This window comes from Eptesicus fuscus, chromosome 9, assembly GCF_027574615.1.
Source record: "Eptesicus fuscus isolate TK198812 chromosome 9, DD_ASM_mEF_20220401, whole genome shotgun sequence".
Classification (NCBI taxonomy): Eukaryota; Metazoa; Chordata; class Mammalia; order Chiroptera; family Vespertilionidae; genus Eptesicus; species Eptesicus fuscus.
The window spans coordinates 15,696,541-15,715,551 of NC_072481.1; the positions used below are offsets into that span (position 1 = coordinate 15,696,541).

General features: G+C 46.2%; 1 protein-coding gene across 2 annotated transcripts in view; it reads right to left on the reverse strand.

Moving 5' to 3' along the window:
• The window catches only part of PAFAH2 (platelet activating factor acetylhydrolase 2), a 28,825-nt gene extending 10,777 nt beyond the window's left edge, over positions 1-18,048 (reverse strand). The window contains exons 1-8 of one of the 2 annotated variants that reach the window (XM_054720957.1): positions 17,994-18,048; positions 17,582-17,856; positions 11,947-12,083; positions 10,830-10,983; positions 9,958-10,054; positions 5,937-6,005; positions 5,178-5,319; positions 3,876-3,989 (exon numbers count right to left, since the gene is read on the reverse strand). In XM_054720957.1, the coding sequence (XP_054576932.1) occupies positions 3,876-3,989; positions 5,178-5,319; positions 5,937-6,005; positions 9,958-10,054; positions 10,830-10,983; positions 11,947-12,083; positions 17,582-17,645 (777 nt within the window). In that variant the 5' untranslated portion in view covers positions 17,646-17,856; positions 17,994-18,048. The remainder of the gene's footprint in view (positions 1-3,875; positions 3,990-5,177; positions 5,320-5,936; positions 6,006-9,957; positions 10,055-10,829; positions 10,984-11,946; positions 12,084-17,581; positions 17,857-17,993) is intronic. The other variant, XM_054720958.1, reaches the window with a different exon arrangement.
• Positions 18,049-19,011: the final 963 nt, after the last annotated feature.

Sequence of the window (19,011 nt, forward strand, 5' to 3'; positions counted from 1 at the left end):
GGCAAGAAGGAGAAACAGCGAGACAATGCAGAAGCACAATTCAGCAAGTGAGTTTCCAGCGCCCCCACCCACCCCCACCGCAGGAAAGAACCGGCCAACTGGAGAGCAGCCTGCCAGGCAGTCCCTGGACTGAACAGCCTTCTGGAGGCAGGAATTCCAAAAACCATGTTTCCCATCTTTATTTTTGCATCTTAACACCTCCAATGCCTGGAGTAGAGTAGACATTCAAATATTTATGAATATCCCAGCCAGCGTGGCTCAGTGGTGGAGCATTGACCTATGAACCAGGAGGTCACGGTTTGATCCCCGGTCAGGGCAGATGCCTGGGTTGCCGGCTCGATCCCCCGGTGTGGGGTGTGCAGGAGGCAGCCAATCAGTGCTTCTCTCTCATATCGATGTTTCTATCTCTCTCTCTTTCTCTCTGAAATCAATACAAATATATTTTAAAACTATTTTCCTCATTTAAAAAAATATCTATGAATAGATGAATAGATAAAAATTATGTGATTCCAACCTGACCCATCAGTGTAAGAGCACATTAAGAGTAAGAACTCTCTCCATCCGCTAGACGCCTGTCTTAAAACCCGTCCAACGGGATGACACAGGCACCAAGTCAAGGGCAGAATGGGGGGGCTCCTGCTGCCCGTCCACTTTGCTCTGAAGCAAGACCTGCCGTCGAGAAACCAGCTCAGGCTCTGCTTCCTCTGGGCCTCTGTCCTGGCTTTTCTGCAGCGGCGTGAGTGTGCTTGCTGGAACGTGCTCTGCACGTACCTATTTCCAGCTGCCTCTAGAAGCCTTCAGGGCACAGCTACATAAAGAGCCACTGCAGCTGTCTGCTGAGGGGCTTGGGAAGTCTCTAGGCTTCGCTGCCCAGCCTCTGGCCTGAACCTGGTTCTCCCCAATTTCTATCCCAAGGTTTTATATTTAAATTCCCACCCCCCCTTTACTCAGTGCCTCCAGATCAGCAACTTGGTTGGTGGCCTGTTCAGGTATTGGTAGAGGCTAATATAACTCTAAAATCAGGAGCAGCCCACCCAGCGTGGCTCAGCAGTTGAGCGTCAATCTATGAACCAGGAGGTCTCCGTTCAATTCTAGGTCAGGGCATATGCTGGGCTTCTGGGCTTGATCCCCAGCAGGGGTCGTGCAAGAGGCAGCCAATCGATGATTCTCTTCATCATTGATATTTCTCTCTCTCTTTCTCTCCCCTTCCTCTCTGAAGTCAATAAAAATATTTAATAAAATAAAATAAAATAAAATAAAATAAAATAAAATCAGGAGTATACAGAGAACTCTCCCACCTACCCCAACCCCTTTCCACTCCCTGCACTCAAACAGGTAAGTTTCTTACATGTCTTTGAAGAATTTACTGACACATATATGGGTAAACATGAATATATACTTCCTCCCTTTTTACACAAGGGATATTATATCTTACCCTTTTGCATAATGATGTTAATACATAAAGAGCTTCCTTATCTTTTTTTTTACAGCTACATTTGATTTCATCATGGTACAAATAGCTAGTGATCTCCAAATCTGTTCCTCTTCTTCCTGGACACATAGCTAGACTCTATTTCCCAGCAGTTAGATGTGGCCTTGTGGCTCTAGCCAATAGAATGTGAGTGAAAGTGAAATCTCTACTTCCAGGCCTAGTCCATGCACACTCTTTCGTGCACACCTCCATGTCCTTTCCGGTTCCTGGCTTAATGCACACAGTGAAGCTGGGTTTCATAAGTGGAAGAGGGTAGAGTATAGGATAAAAGTAGCTTGGATCCCTGAGCTCCCATTTTTGGACTTTATGTGGAAGAGAAATAAATTTCTATTGTGTTAAGCCACTGAGATTTGGGATTTATGTGTCATAGCAAATAGCATTACCCAAATGAATACAGCCATTGTTCCATCATCTATTGAACTAGCTCCCTTATTAGTGAACATTCAGGATACTATCAATCTTTTGCTATTATAAACAACACTGGAATGAATAACCTTGCACATATATCATGTTGCATGTGTGCAGGTATCTGCAGAATAAATTTCCAAAACTGGAAATTACTGGGTCAAAAAATATGTGCATTTGTAACATTAATAGCTATTGCCAAACTGCCCCACACATGGGGCAATCTGCACTCTCACGGGCAACGTAGGATTATATCTACTTCCCTACAGCTTTGCCAACAAGAATGAGTAATCAATTTTCAGATCTTACTCAGTCTGATACGTGAAAATTTACCTTCTTTATTCTGTATTTCTCCAAAAGGCTCCCTCTTAACTAACCCAACTATACTGTAGCCTGCCATTCCCCAATGACATGCAGGCCTGGGCCTCTGCCTGGGAGCCCGCTTATCTGGTGGGGGCTGGTAAAGCACTCCAGATTCCAGGTTCTGCCTTCCCTACTGACCATCCAGACAGGTGTCTCTTTCTGGAAGACTTTACCAAAGCCTTTAAAAGATATTTTCTAAAGAGGCTTTGGGGCCCACAGCACAGTCTTTGGGATCCAAAAGCCCAACTTAAATTTTAACTCTACCACTCATTAGTTGTGTAACCTTGGGAAAATACTTAGCTTCTTTGATCTTTTATTTCTTTCTATGTGAAGAGATGCTAATGCTTACTGCATACATTTGTGTGAGCTGCTCTTACATAGTAAATACTCATAAAACAGTAATTGTTATTTAATATATATTTGCTAAATAAAGAAAAAAGGCCACAAAACAGCTTATAGTAAATAACATTAGATTTTCATATATATATATACTAGAGGCCCAGTGCACGACATTCGTGCACTGTGGGGCGGGGGAGTCCCTTGGCCCGGCCTGCACTCTCTCATAGTCCAGGACCCCTAGGGGGATACCCGCCTGCCGGCTTGGGCCGTTCCCCTGTGGCGGACATCCCCCGAGGGGTCCTTACTGCTGCTGCACTCGCCAGCCGAGAGCCTGGCTTCTGGCTGAGCAGCGCTCCCCCTGTGGGAGCGCACTGACCACCAGGGGGCAGCTCCTGTGTTGAGCATATGCCTCCTGGTGGTCAGTGCACGTCATAGTGACCAGTCATTCTGCTGTTCGGTCAATTTGCATATTAGCCTTTTATTATATAGGATATATATACAAATATATATGTATAGATGTGTGTGTGTGTGTGTGTGTGTGTGTGTGTGTGTAATGCATTAAAAGAACGGAAAGGACAAACATCAAAATGTCAAAAAAAATTTTGTTTCTTTTTTCTTTATGCTTTTTATGATTTCTTAGTTCTCTAGTGCTTGAGCTACTTTTGAAATTAGGGAGAAAAGAACTGGGTGGGGGAGAAAAATGTATCTAATAGGCACCAAACAGCAATTTCTATCCTCTTGGGGGATCTGGGGGTTCCCTCAAAGAAAGATGTTAGCCTGCAGGGAACATAGGACTTTGGGGAAGGGACCATCTCTCCCTCATCCACGTGGCTCTGTGGGGCTGTCAGAGTGGGTGTGTAACCTAGGCCGGCCAATCAGATTATCCTATCCCTCTGGCACAGTGATTGGCCCAGGGGGGCATCTGATTCACGCAGGGCCACAGCCTTCCCCAGATCAGTGGAAGCAAACAGAGTCTCTTTTCCTTTTAAATCTGGAGCTGAGCTGAAATGCAGGCTTGGGCTACCAGCAACCTTTCCTGCCTAATGAAGCCCACATACACAGAGTGGAACTGAGACAGAAGGAAGAGGAGTGACAGAGCTTTGATGGCAATGTTTGAGACACTAGATCTAACTACATGGCTCAAAGCCAGTCTGCCTTTGGTCTTCGTAGTTACTCGAGCCAGTAAATTCTCTTTTGGTTTAAGCTGGTAAGTTAGGTAAGTTCCTATTACATGTAACCAAGAAAGTTCTGATGAATACATGAGCTCAGGTCATACCTTCAAGGTCATCAGATCCAACCCACCAGGCAAGATGTTGAGGACAGGCTGCCCAGCAGTGACCTTTTGCAGGATCTTCAACACCCGAGTACACTCATCTACCCGCTGATACACCTGCAAGAGAGACAGTCCCAGTGGGAGCTGGGAACACTGCACAAACCATCCAGAAGAAACTCACTCCCCTGCAGAGCCAAGGAAGAATGCAGGGAGAGTTTGCTCTCCCAGGTCTCAGCAAGCCCTTGGGCCCCACATGCTGAGAAAGGCTCAGCTCCCTCTTAGCAGCTCACCTAAGCATCACCTAATGCAGGGGTGGGAAATGTCTGGCCCCTGGGTCACATAAGGCCTGAGAAATCATTTGGTCTGGCCCTGCCAAGGCCGTAGGGGTGAGTTAATTCAATGTTTGACCAAATACAGCAGGCTAATTTTTAAGTTGATAACGTTGTATGGCCTGTGAAATACCCAAATGGCCCTTGGCAGAGAAAAGGTCCCCACCCCTGACCTAATGGTTCAAGAGAGTCCACCTGCTATCCACACTCTATCTACATACCCTTGGGGTTGTCAGGAGGACCAAATAAGACAATGTATATGAAAGCACTTTGAAAACAAAAGGACATAAGGCTGCTGTTATTATCAATCCAGTACTGGATTCTACTTATCATTTATTGCCCACATCTCCTGTTTCTGTCTGCCCAGCACTTACCAGCTCCACTTCTCCTGTTAACCCTGCCTTTGAGGACTGCCCCCCACCCTGCAAACAAAAATAAAATCTAACAATGTTTTTCTGATAGGAACTTCTCACTTTGGTACTTCTCCCAGCCTAGGAGTCTCTCCAGGATTTTTCATACTGAAGCTTGGGGCAGGGGTAGGGACTGAGGGAGCAACCTCAAACAGTCCCATTCTCTCAGATGGCGAGGTCAAACATATGCAAGCTCAAGAACTGTGGCTCTAACTTTAAAGTAAGTCAGTTTGCAGATGAGACCAACCAGCAGAGGACACAGGGGTGAGAACGAAAGACAAGTCCTGAGGGCATCTGAGGCTGGTCCAGTGGTCTTGCCCATCCAATATGTCCACTTACATAAGCCTATCTATTCTCCTTCTTGCCCAGCAAGCATAAGTTGGGTTTCTGTCACTTGCAATTATCAACAGCCTTGATTAATACCCCATTTCTCCTATTGATGTGCAAGCTCAGACTCACACTACGCCTGAGATTTCAAGAGAGAAATTTGGGTAAGTCTTCTTAGTGAATGTATTACAGGGAGGACAGGCTTATTAATTCTTCTTCCCTAATTGGCACAAGCCTACCTGGCAATTCCGAACACGAAATTCCTTCTCCCCTTCCTTAACTGGACGGTAGGGAATCCATTCCTCCTCCAGCAACTCATTCGAGGACTGCTTCTCTTCTGGGACCTGCTTGCAGATACAGGTGGTGGCAGCTGACCCATCCCTGAAATACACATGTCACCAGAGAGAAACCCGAATACACTCTTGAGCTTATTTCTCCCCTTTACCAAATCCTCCTTTTCACCCAAGACACTCTGGCTCATCCTTCAGCTGCTAGGGGAGAAAAATCTAAGGGCATGTATAGGAGAGTAGAAAAAACATGGATTTTGAGTTTGAACCCTAACTCAGCTGTGTCACTTTGAACAAGTTATTTAACATCTTTTCTTTAAAAAAAAAAAAAAAAAAAGCTTTATTACCACTAATTTAAGTGTATTTTTTAAATTGATTTCAGAGAGGAAGGGAGAGGGAGAGACAAAAACATCAATGATGAGAGAATCATTGATCAGCTGCCTCCTGCGCACCTCCCATTGAGGATCAAGCCCACAACCAGGACATGTGTTCTGACTGGGATTCGAACCGCAACCTCCTGTTTCATAGATTGACGCTCAACCACTGAGCCACACCGGCCAGACTATTTAACATCTTTGAACCTTGGTTTCCTCACCTTCAAAATGGATATGATACTTGCACAGTTGCTGTGAGGATTAGGGGACTAACCTATATCCTAGCCCACAGCAGGCACCCAATACACGATAGTTCACTGTGACTGCCATTGCTCACCTGTGCTCTGGCACAGCCACCACAAAGCCGTGGGAGGCCAGCTCCATGCAGAAGGCTGAATATAGTGTCCTAGAGATTCAGGAAGGAACAGAGAAAGGTGGTCAGAAAAATGGCCCACCCTTAGCCCCCATTCTAACTATTCTCTGCTAGTGACCATCTCAAAAGACTGCATGGAGGACTTCCATTTGTAGCAGCCCTTTTCAAGGTGCTTTCTCCAGCCAGAATGTCCCTGCTCTCACCACAGCCCCCAGAGTCCTCCGCTAGGAAGCATGTGCAAATCAATCCATGGTGTTTTCCAACCCTACACACACACACACACACACACACACACACACACACACACACACACACACACCATCCCACACCATCCCCAATACAGTTTGGCTACTTCAACAATTGCATTTTTATTGTTATATTGTATGTCTCCCAAATTAGTTGGTAAGCACCTTGAGGACAGGGACTCTGGCTATTTCTTTAATGTGTAAATCTGCTTCTGAGATTTAGCATGTGGAATTTTTGTCTGTCCAGCTTTACAGAAAAAAAAGAATATGGCAGACACTGCTAACTGCCCACTCCAAACACTTTCTTCCTCCTTGATAAAATAATCTAATGTTCAGCTAAAGACACTGTCATGCCATCAAAATATGACATTTCCCAGCCTCCTCTACAACCAGGTTTGTATGTGATTAAATTCTAGTCCAGCAAAAGAAATATAATACTGGCCCAGTTGGCGTGGCTCAGTGGTTTAGCATTGACCTGTGAACCAGGAGGTCATGGTTCAATTCCCATTCTGGTCAGGCCATATGCCCAGGTGATAGTCTGGATCCCAGGTGTGGGGCAGGCAGGAGGCAGCCTATCAATGATTCTCTCTCTCATCATTGATGTTTCTATCTCTCTCTCCCTCTCCATTCCTCTCTGAAATCAATAAAAAAATATATTAAAAACAAAAAAAATATATAATACTACCCTGAGAAATTTAAAAATTTCTAGTAGATATATTTTTAAAAGTAAAAAGAAACAGGTAGAATTAATTTTAATAATATATGTAACTCAATGCAGCCAAACATGATCAATTCAACATATAATCAATATTTAAAGCTCTAGCCAGTTTGGCTCAGTGGACAGAACATCGGCCTGCAGACTGAAAGGTCCCAGGTTCGATTCTGGTCAAGGGCACAGGCCTGGGTTGCAGGCTCGATCCCCAGTAGTAGGCATGCAGGAGGCAGCCAGTTAATGATTCTCTCTCATCATTGATGTTTCTATCTCTCTCTCTCCCCCTCTCCCTTCCTCTCTGAAATCAATAAAAATATTTTTTAAATTAAAAAATAATGTGGTGTTTTATTACTTTTTAAAAATACGAAATCTTTGAAATTCAGTGTATATTTTATATTTATAGCACATCTCATTCTGAACCAACCAGACCTCAAATGTACAATAGCCATATGTGGCTAGAAGCTATTATAGTGGACATAGCAGCTCTCGTCAATGGGATGCACGCAGTTGTGTTATACTTGAGGAAATCTCAAAAAGAAGAGCACGCCCTTCCTATTGCCTGGAATATGGGTGCAATGGCTAGAGCTAAAACAGCCACCACGGGTCATGAGATATCTTCATAAATGGAAGCCACCATGGCAGAGCAAGACGATAAAAAAAAGTCTGCTTCTCTGATAAGTGCACAGAACTACATATCAGCCATCTACTTCTAGCTGTCTTTTATCTGCAAAAGAAATCAGTGTCATTTAGGTCACTATTATTTGGGCGTTTTCTGTTAAATACAACTTCCCCATATCCTAACTGATTCAGGGAGGTCAGTTCGGGCAAGTATGCCTTTCAGAGCCTGCCTGCTCTTCTGTAAAATATGCTCCCTCCCCTGCCTGCCCCGAAGGACTGTGTGGAAACCAAAGGAGGCAATGGCACATTGCAAATGGTTAAGTAGTGTTTAAAGCACATACCCTGCCCTGGGATGGGAAACCACGAGTCTATGGAACGTGGGAAGGGTTTCAGAGCTTGAATCAAACACAGAAACTACGAAAGGAAACCATGTCCCTTTCCCTCCCCTTTTCTTGGAATTTTGCTCTGGTTAACGAAGAGTATTTATTTATAACGAGCTCACAAAGTCTACTGAGGTGTGAAGTCTCAATACAGATTGAGACCAAAAAGATCACTCTCCAAAGTCATGTGCTTTCCTGCTGACTACATAAAATACCTGTGAACGTGAGAGAGAATGTTTCTTAGCTTCTTTCCCCACTAGACTACCTTTCTGAGGGCAGGTACTCTATCTTATTCACTACTGAGTACCCAATCCCAGCATAGGTCCTGGCGCACAGCAGATACTAATTTATTGACCAAGAAAGAAATATGGAAAACCATCTACTTGTCTTTCTACTCTCATCTCACATCAACTCTCCACTTCCTGCCATAGGCTATAGTCATGTGAGTCCACATTCAGGCTCCTCTAGTGAATGTGTATTCCTTGTTTTTATATCTGTATGTCCCACCTTCCTCTCACGCCAAGAGGCTGGCACAGAGCAGGTGCTCAACAGATATTTTCTGAATGAATGAGAACCTAGAAAATCATAGCCGCTGTATCCATTCAATAAACATTTACTGGGAAACAACTACTGTCCAGGTACTGCCCTAGGCACTGGGAAAGAGAGAAGACAGACATGGTCTCTGTCTTCATGGAGCTTACAAACACTAAAGAGTCTCGGAAGCCTGGTAACAGGGACCCTACAGTTCACCAGCCCATGTTCCTCCAGCTAGAACGAAGAGAACTGTGTGTGTGCTCCTACTAGTCAGTCCAACTGAATCCTCACAGACCGCCCTGTGGGAGCAGCATCTGTCCCCATTGGACAGGGGAAGAAACCTAGGCTCGGAGTTCTACAGCTGCCCAAGCTCACACAGAGCACAGGTGGTCTGGCTAAGGCTTGGAGGTGAGGCTGAGAGCTCCATGAGGGCAGGAAGTGAGCTTCTCTCATTCAGTGCAGTCATCCTTCAACATATGTTGAATAAATGACTATCTATATATATAAAGAGGAAATATGGTAATATGCTAATTGGTCTTAACAGTGTCCCAGTCATGACCATTCAACAGGCTGCGTGCACACAAAAGCTGGTGGGTGGGGACGGGGGCGGGGACTTGTACCACAGGGACATGAGGCTGTCACGGGGGAGGGGGAAGCAGCCCCCGTGGTGGAGGCGTGTGCAGGCCTGCTGCGCAACCTGGCCCGGAGGAGGGCATCAGGATGGGGGCAGGGCCTTGGCAGAGAGTTCTCAGCACTCCTGTGCTGGGGTCTGAAGGCGTGGAGAGGAAGGGAGAGCAGATGCGCAGTTAGGGGGTTTAGGCCAGGAGGGGAGAGCAGATAGGCAGTTAGGGAGATCAGGCCAGGAGGGGAGTGCAGATAGGCAGTAAGGGGATCAGGCCAGGAGGGGAGAGCAGATAGGCAGTTAGGGGGGTGAGGCCAGGAGGGGAGAGCAGTTAGGGCCATCAGGCTGGCAGGGGAGAGCAGTTAGGCAGTTAGGGGGATCAGGCCAAGAGGGGAGAGCAGTTAGGGCCATCAGGCTGGCAGGGGAGCAGTTAGGGGCATCAGGCAGGCAGGCAGGTGAGCGCTTAGGAGCCAGTGGTTCTGGATTGCGAGAGGGATCCCAGATTGGAGAGGGTGCAGGCCAGGCTGAGGGACCGCCACACCGCCCCCCCTACCCCCGTGCACAAATTTCATGCACCGGGCCTCTAGTCTGACTATGAGGCTCAAACTCCTAATATTTCTGTGCTGTTATGTTGGAAGAAAACCAGAAGTATTAACTTATATAAATGCTGGAACATGAGAAGCGAAGGGTGTGAAGCCCGCTGAAAGCTCCACCAGGTGAAAGAAGCTTGGACCCCAGGCCAGGGAATGAGGCAGATGGTAGGTAAGACAGCTGGCAGATGGAAATGTCTGTTTCTCTGCCCTTTGAGAATAAGTCTCAACAGCTGTCACCAGGCAAGGAACATGACAAGGTCTAAAGGGAAAAAGGCTCTTACCTGAAAGCTCCCAGGCCATGGGAGAAGATGATCAAAGGGTATCCAGAGTCCTTTGTCTTAAAGGGGCCATTCCAGCTAATAGGCAGGCGACAAGATCCTAGCAGAGACAGGAGCTATAGAATCTCTGGCTGCCCCAAAGCTGTAACCCCAAGGGCAGCCTGGGCATAGGCATGTGTGGGAGCACATGTCCCTCCTTTCTGGAGGACTATCATGTACCCCTGAGTAGCCCAGGGTAACCAATCACCTTTTCTGTGTTCCCCGGACAGCATGAACACAATAGAAAATGGGAAGATAAATCCAAATGGGAAGAAGGGGGGCGGGGGGAAATCCCTGAGATGCCAAGGCAGTGGGTAGAGTTCCTAGTGGTGGGGTCACGGGGGGAAGTGGATGATTCAGTGTGACCCTCCCGAGAAGAGGAGAGCTAGAGGGGGAACAGTGGGAGACAGTACACTCTTTGGCAGTTAGGCATGTTTCTTTGATCTACACAGCTGGCAGAGTGGGAATTACATGCCGGATAAATGAGTAATAGCCTCCATTTATGGAACACATTCTGTCCCAGGCCCTGCTCTAGAGGCTTTACATACACCCCAGACCAGAACCTGCAAAGGCAGGTATTCAGGCAGGTTACATAACTTGCCCAAGCCCTACAGCTAGTAAATGATAACGTCTGGACTCAAATCCAGGACAATCTAACTCTATAAAAGCTCTTATTATATAACCCTCTTCCAGCTCTCCACACCATGCTGGCTAATGGATGTCCCACTACAAAAGCGCTGGACAAAGCAAGCTGTAAGGTACTGTGTCTACCTGCGATTTCCTAGGAACATAACCAAGAAGCTGGGAAAGCATCTAGGGGTGAGGCCAACTCTTACCCACAGCCAGGTTAAAGAGCAAACCCCCCCAGCGCTTATTAAACTGCAGGTAATCGGCCAGGCCAGCGCAGTACTCGTAGCGGGGAATCCACAGGGGCTGCTCCATGGTCTCCTCTGACTCCTGGCAGGGGTAGAAGAGTCGGAAGAAGCTCCCCTGTAGGAAAGAAGAGAGCAGCTGCTCACAGCTAGAGGCCCAAGCACGGCTAGATTTCCCAACAAACACACTCAGCAGGTGTTTGGGGCAAGAGCAAAGCACCAACCTGGGAAAACTTGAGCTTCAGTGCACATACCTGAATTTTGCATTCAGAAAATCCAGAAAGAAGCAATTTTATTTTTAGAATACACATAAGGCTTATTTCAAATAGCCAACTGTATTTTGAATTACATCTGGGGGCACCAAAGTATTTTCAGAGCTTGGGACATGGAAAGATTTAAATCTGGCCCTGAGCCCAGGCCTGGAGGAACCCCAGGGGTGAGAAATCAGCCCGCATGCTGAATGGGGTGGCATTGAGGGGTCACCTCCAGGCTGGCCCCTCACAAGCAGCAGCACACTCCTCTCACACAGCAGCAAGAGGTTACCAGGAAGTGTGTGCCTCTCACAAGAGAGAGGGGAGTCCAACGGCCAGCAGAGAAGGACCTAGGAACTCTTGGAGGAAAAGTCTGGAACCAAAGCAGCAGGGGGAAATAAATGAAGGCAGGAGAGGAGAAAAAGGGACTATCTTTCCATCCAGGTTGGGAGTCATAGGCCAATGGCAAAAGGTCCACTGCTCTCCTCTCAGACACTCAGATTAGTAGATCAGAAACCTTTCCAGGATTAGGCATCTGCTCTCAAGACGGGAGGAAGGATCTGAAAGCTGCCATTGAAGCCAGAGCCCCCTTGCTTCCTAGCTGGAAAAAGAACTCTACTGAGAGGTTCATCTCTACTGAGAGGTTCCTCATTGAAAGGAGTAAGAAAAATGCCAGAGGACAGACTTGGGGGCTCTATAACCGAATCCAGACCAGCTCTAACCCAGTTTCCTCCCCAGTCCTGGAATTGCACCATCAGAATGGCTATCGATAAGTCACACTGCAGGTAGAAGCAGTGTAGGTGCCCAGGGATGGAACTGCAGACACTTACCTGGGGACTCTGGCCCTCCATCACATCCCCACAGCCCACGAGGTGGGGTCCTGTGACAGGTGGAAAGCCCACGGACTGGTTGACCCCCATCTCATCAGCAGTTGAATCGAACGACTTGGGCAGTGCCGACCTTGATGCTGGAGAGTGGAACACAGAACAAGCTCTCGCTGGTTCCCTCTTAGCTTCCTGTTGCTTACGCGTGTCTTCTGCCACCCCTGACCACCCCTCCTTATCACCCCATCTCCCTGCCAGTGTGGCTCTTTCAATCTTTCACATCATCTGCTTTGCTACACTGCCTTTGCCAAGATTTTGATGTTGTTGTTGATGGGGGAGGGGTGGTAAGAAGATATAATTGCTGCAGAGAATTTAACACAAACCTTGTCCTCATGAGGCAAAGAATAATAACTACTTAGACATATTATTTACTGTGTCAGCATTGAACTAAGATCTTTACATATACTACAGCATTTCATTCTCTCAACAAAATCTGAAGAAGGTACTTAATTACTAAGACCCTGTCTTAGAGATGAGGAAAATAAGGCAGAGGGAAGTTGAATAATGTGCCCAGGTCACACTGCTTACAGGTGGCAAAACACAGGTCAGTCTAATCCAGACCTGAGCTTTCAACCCTTACTGATCCTGCTCATGTTAAACAGTTGACCTTCGAACAACATGGGTTTGAACCACACAGGTCCACTTATACCTGGATTTTTTTTTTTCAATAAATATACAGTCGACCCTCCATTTCTCTGGGTTTTGCATCCTCAGATTCAGCCAACCGCAGACCAAACACATTTTCTATCTGTGCTTGGGAATCTGCAGATGGGAGGGCTGACTGTGTGCATTGTTTTACACCATTTTATATAAGAGACTTGAGCATCTGCAGATCTTGGTGTCCCTGGGGAAGGGGCTAGGGTCCTGGAACCAATCCCCTGCAGATACTGAGGCACAACAGTAATTGAGTTTGAGGGAGTCAAAGTTGTGCATGAATTTTGACTGCATGAGAGGTTGGTAGCCCTAACCCCCCCGCACTGTTCAAGGGCCAACTGTATATTTACAGAATCGCTGACCTAAACTATTGGCTATAAAGGTGGCACTTATGCTGGGCCTTGAAACATGAGGAAGACTTAGAGGCAGGGAAGAAAATAAAAATAAAAAGCATTTCTAGACAGGACATAATAAAAGAGCAAAATGGGGCAGAAATAGAAAAGGGTACGATGGGGGCAGTAGTTCAAACGGGCGCCTTCAATGTGGCAGCTGCGCACGCTTCTGCCTAGAAGACATCCCTGTAACTTGGCTGCTTCTGCATTGGGGCCAATGCCATTGCTCCCTGTCCCTCTTCAATCTCATCACCACCAGCACCATCATCATTACACTTACTCTGTGCCAGGAGCTACTCTAAATGCTTTACATGAATTATTTAATTGAATCCTTTCAACAATCCTCTGAGATACTGTTATCTCATCTTACAGATGAAGAAAATGATGCATGATCAAGTTGGGTAATTTATCCAAGAACATACAGCTAGCAAAATCAGAATGTGATCATGGGTAATATGGCTGTACCTGTGGAAAGGATCGTCAGACTCTCAATATCCATTCTATCTTGCCCTCTTACACAGTAGCTTCGGGATCTGGTTGTGGCTGACTTATCCCTAACCTCTAGAGTTGGGCCTTAATTGACCTGAGCCAATCAGCCCTGGTATCCCCTGGTCACATAAGTTCATCCAATCAGAGTAAACCCAGGACTTCGGTTTGATGGTGAAAGGTGGAAAAGGCCTTGTTTTGAACTAGAGTGATGTGCAGATATGAAGCCTTGAACTGGCTGTTGTGGCCACTTTGCTACCTTGAGGATGAAGCTACCTGGAGAGGATGGCAGAGCTAAGAGAATCAGAGAAACAGTCACATTTGTGCAGGCATTAAGAATCGCTGGATTAGACTACACCTGAAGCCTGACCCAATCCTAGACTTTCCAGTTACATAAGTCAATAAATAATTTTCATCAATCCTCCTCACAATCATCTTCGCCCTCCCCCACCTCCCCACTGGCCCAGTAACCTACGTGTGCTTTCCTGATGAAGAAATCAAGGTCCAACTTGGTTAAGTGAGCAGTTCAAGGTCATAAGCAGAACTATTATCACACATAGATCTCCTGATTGCCAACTGTCTGGTCCAGTGGGAAACCCCAAACAACCAATAATCCTAGTGTTGATGTATTTAACTTTGGAAGATAATAAGTGACTTCCCTTCTGCTATAGACTTCCTTTCTCTGAAGCAAATTTAAAAGTAAACCCAATTCTTTTTAAGAAGCTGAGCTAAGGGCATGTACCTGGGTTGCAGGTTTGATCCCCAGGCCAGATGGGGCACGTGTAGGAATAGACTATGGCTACGTATTTCAGAAATGACTGATGCACTCAGTGGACTATGTAGCCTGTGAAATTGAATGTGTGCTGCTTAGTCTCAGACATGACCTTTCCCCTCGTTGTTGATGGCATACAAACGGAAGACCTACACAAGGGCACAAGACACATGCCACCCACATGACAATGAAGCAGCAGAAAGTTCTAACTGCCATAAAAGAGGGTCAGATAAACAGTGCAGGAGTTCTCAGAAAGAGAGCTTCTTTAGCTCAGCAGTTGAGCCCTAGTTCCTTTGCTGCCTAGCTTTCTTACCTTGGGCAAGTTATCCGATCTCTCTAAGCCTGATTCCCCATCTGTACAATGAGAATACTATCCATCTTCATAGGGTTGCTATGGGGATAAATGAAATAATGCATTTAAAGCACCTAGAGTAGTACTTGGCTCTTAGAAAGTATCCAGGAAATATCTATTGATTGACTGAAAAGTAGAAATAAGCGTTGGCAACTGAGTGGATGTGGGGAGTCAAGGGAGAAGGAAGAGCCAACTATGAGTCAGGTTTCAGAATTGGGTAGAATGACAGCAGCTTCTATGGGAAGAGATTTTGTTCTTACCCCACAGAGAACAGTGCTTGGGATTGGAATCAGAATGAGTGGACTTACAAGTAGCTAAACAGGAGGGTAGAATCCTTTGGGGTTCCTGGAAAGTTCTGGGGAAGGTTATCAACTAAATTAAGTTTGGAAATAAAAACTAGCCGGGCCAGTATAGCTCAGCAGTTGAGCATTAATCCAGGAACAAGATGTCACCGGTTCGATTCCTGGTCAGGGCACATACGCAGGTTGCAGGAGGCAGGTGATCGATGATGTTTCTCTCTCATAGATGTTTATATCTCTCTATCCCTTTCCCTTCCTCTCTTTCTAAAAAAATCAATAAAAACATTTAAAAAATAAAAAATAAAGAAGCTAATTGTGCACAGTGAAACTAACATAAAACTGATTCTGCATTCTCTGGGCTCAAGTAGAATGGGGAGATGGAAAAATCCAATCTGACTTGCAAATTTTGCCTGAGGAACATCCACAAAGAGCATCCAGTCATTTCTAGTAATTGCTACAGAATTTTCCCAGGAAACCAGCCTAGGTGTCTCTATCTTCTTTTGCTCAAACAGTTCATGGTGGTGCCTAGAAGACTCTCTGCCATTTCAAACCTGCCCCATTCATCAAGGCCCATGAAATCCCTGGTCTTCTCTGAAGCTTCCCCAAGTCCTTACAACCTTCCCTCCTCTCAAGTCTAGGCATAGGCACTGTCTGCAGCCCCCTGGTAACCAATCACAGGCTGCCTTATGACAGTTCTTACATTAGTACTTATTCTAGCAGTTTTCTATCAGAGACGTGCCTACAAGTGGCCCAAGTAGAATCTAGATCAGAGGTTCCTGAACCCATCATCACAATCATCTGGCAATCACTCTTCAAATGCAGAGATTTTAGGGGCCCCATTCCCAGAGGTCAGGTAATTTTTAAAAGCTTCCCAAGTGTTTCTGATCAGCAAGGTTTCGGAATCTCTGGTTCAGATGGCACACGGGATTTTTCTTTTATTCAGACACGTGTACCTGCACCATTTCCTGAGTGTTCCAGTTCATTTTCAAATTAATGAAATGATTACTATGATTTCACTTGGTTTAATCCCATAGCCACCAGAAACATACTCCTGGTAGTCACTAGGCTTAATGTAGTGCCCTGCAATAATAGGCCTTAATAATCCATTTATCCAATAAATGCTATTTAATTTTTTACATACTTATGCCTTATCTCATCAGATATACTACAGAGGTAAAAGATTGTTTTGTACTTCTTTTCAGGCCAAACCACCTACCTTCATGCTTTCTCCATATATTAGGGACCACCCCCCAAAAAAATGTCCCTTTATGAGGCTTTGTTTTAAACCCTCTCAATTTTTTAATCTCTTTTTATCTAAAAGTAAGGCTATATGTTATAGTGAGGAAAGGAAGGCTTTGGTGAAGTTTGAATTCCACCTCTGCCACTTAATTGGCTGTGTAATCTTGAACAAGTTCCTTAAATTCTAGGCCTCTGATAATTTAACCACATGATAGTAATAATAATCACTCATGAAGTTGTAGATGAGGATTAAATTAAATAATATATGTAAATCAAATATATATAAATAATATGTAGAAGGCACTATAACCATAAATGGTAGCTCTATCATTATAACCACATGAACTTTGAGCCAAAGTTCCTTATATGTAAAATGGGGGCACAGTAAAACTTAAATTAAAAAATTGATATTGAGCCCTAACCAGTTTGGCCCAGTGGATAGAGCATCAGTCTGAGGACTGAAGGGTCCCGGGTTCTATTCCGGTCAAGGGCACATGCCCAGGTTGCAGGCTTAATCCCCAGCAGGAGGCGTGCAGGAGGCAGCCGATCAGTGATTCTCTCTCATCATTGATACTTCTCTCTCTCTTCCTCTCTGAAATCAATAAAATCAATAAAAGTATTTTTAAATTAATATTGCATAGGGCCTGGTACATTTTAAGTGCTCATAAAATGTTAGGAATTAATTAACAATGCTATGTCTCTCTTTTATCATACCAAACCAAGGTCTCTAATTTTTTTCTGGATTAAAGTCTTTGACAAAATGCATTCTTTCCTCCCAGCCTTTTCCTGCCTGAGACAGCATGGCAAGAACACAATCTACAGAGCAGGCCCAGAAGAACCGAGAGGGAAGGGATAAGGCTTCTGCCCAGCTGTCCATCTCCTGCCCGGCCCTGTTTCCAGTGAGCAGAAGCCTCCCTCCGCCAGCTGTGTGGACTTCTCGTCTCTGACTATTTCAGGACCGAGTCCAAGATAAGCACTTCTTTGGAGCTGCCTTTCAGGGAAAGCTCTCTGGGGACCTAAAGCTCATTAGTCTGACCTTTGGTCTCTGGAGGAAGTGAGGAAATATCATCCTGCGCTTAGAGACACCAAGCACTCAGGGGACAGGCTTGAGCAACAAGGGGGCAGAGCTAAAAAGGGAGCCAAGATAAGACTGTTCCAGAGCATTAATAATTCTAATAAAAATAATCTCCCTCGCTTGTGGAGGCTTTACAGTTTACATAGCACCTTCACGCAGACTAGCTCATTGGCTGCACAACACAGCCTCACCCTGGGAGTGACAGCGCAACTGTCATCTCCATTTGGCAGGTGGAGAAAGTGAGTCCCGGAGAAGGAGGGTTTGCCCAGGTCACTCAGCGAGTGAGCTGCGGAGTTGGACTGGAACCCGGACCTGCTGACTTCCAGTCCCGCTGGGCTTTGCCCGGACTGAGAAGTAATGGCGAGCCTTCTTCCATAGCATGGGAAACAGCAAAGTGAGGGCGACAGTGAAGCACACAGGTGTGGCGCGGGAAGTCCAGGTTTCGGAGAGGTGAAGCTGGGGCGTAGGGTGGGGTTGAGGGGGCTGGGCCCTAAGACGAGAGCGCTGAGCGGCGTTCCAGGGGCGCCGGGAGTGACGGCTGGAGAAGACAGTGGGAGAGTTAGGGTGTGGGTGGCTACTGGAGGCGTCTGAACAGGAGCCAGAAAGGAGGAGAGGTTAATATGAAGTTCCTGGGAGGAGACGAAGAGCGCCATACCGGGCTGGGATATGAAAAAGCCTGCAGACACCTCCGTTCAGAACAGGAGCTTCCCCCTCTCAAACTTACCAGTCAAGCTGACCTCTCAGAAGCAGCCCAGACGGTCACTTCGACGGAACCGAGAAACTGTCCAGGAGCTCATGGCCCTGTGGTAGTTGTAGTTTCTAGAACTCAACATTGGCACTTAAAAGCATTTCCCGACTCTCTATTTAGAACTATAATTCCCGTGGTGCACCGCGCAAGATCGCGCATTTCTACCCTAGGACTACACTTCCCATAGTGCTACGCGGCCCTTTGTCGTTGGGAGAAACCGCCCAAGGCCCGCGATGCGATGCAATGCCTCCCCCTGGTGGTCAAGGAGCCACCTCCCTGGTGACAAGGCTCGAGAGGAGGTTTCTGCATTTAGTCCCATTAGCAACGGTCAGCCTTACTGTTCCTTCAATAATTCCCAGGCGTGCCAAGAAATAGCGTGGCTTCACTTTATTTTAGGGAGGTGGGAACTTGTTTCGTTTCCCCCACCCCAGCTTTGTTGCCTGTGAGATTAAGAGACTGATCATTCAGGTAAAGTGCGCATTTCCTACCAACCTTTACCTGTTGACTCTAGTAACGTGCCATTGTTCTTTTCCAGGAACAAGAGAAACGTGAGAGAACGTGCCATTGTTCTTTTCCAGGAACAAGAGAAACGTGAGAGATCACGGGTCCTCCCGTGCCCCAGCCCCTCCATCCACCCTCACCTTGCTGGCTCTGTGCTGGTACTTAGGGACACACTGGTGAGCAATATGCCATCCGCAGCCTCAAAAGAATTCACAGTCTAGCAGAGGATTCCAACAAATAAATAATTTCACCCAGTGATATGTACTAGAAATGGGGAAACTCGGCGGGTTGTGGGAGCCTTGAAAGGTGGTACCTTCCCAAGGGGAAATGAAGTCAGCAAGATCTTAGAAGTTAAAATTGAAAACTGAAGGAATAGAATTTAGGAATACAAGGAGTGGGAAGAAGGCTTTACACTCCGCTGGAACACAATGCGAGGGATAAAATGGAGAGAGGGAGACCTGAGGAATAGGCAGGACCACATCCTCAAGAGTCT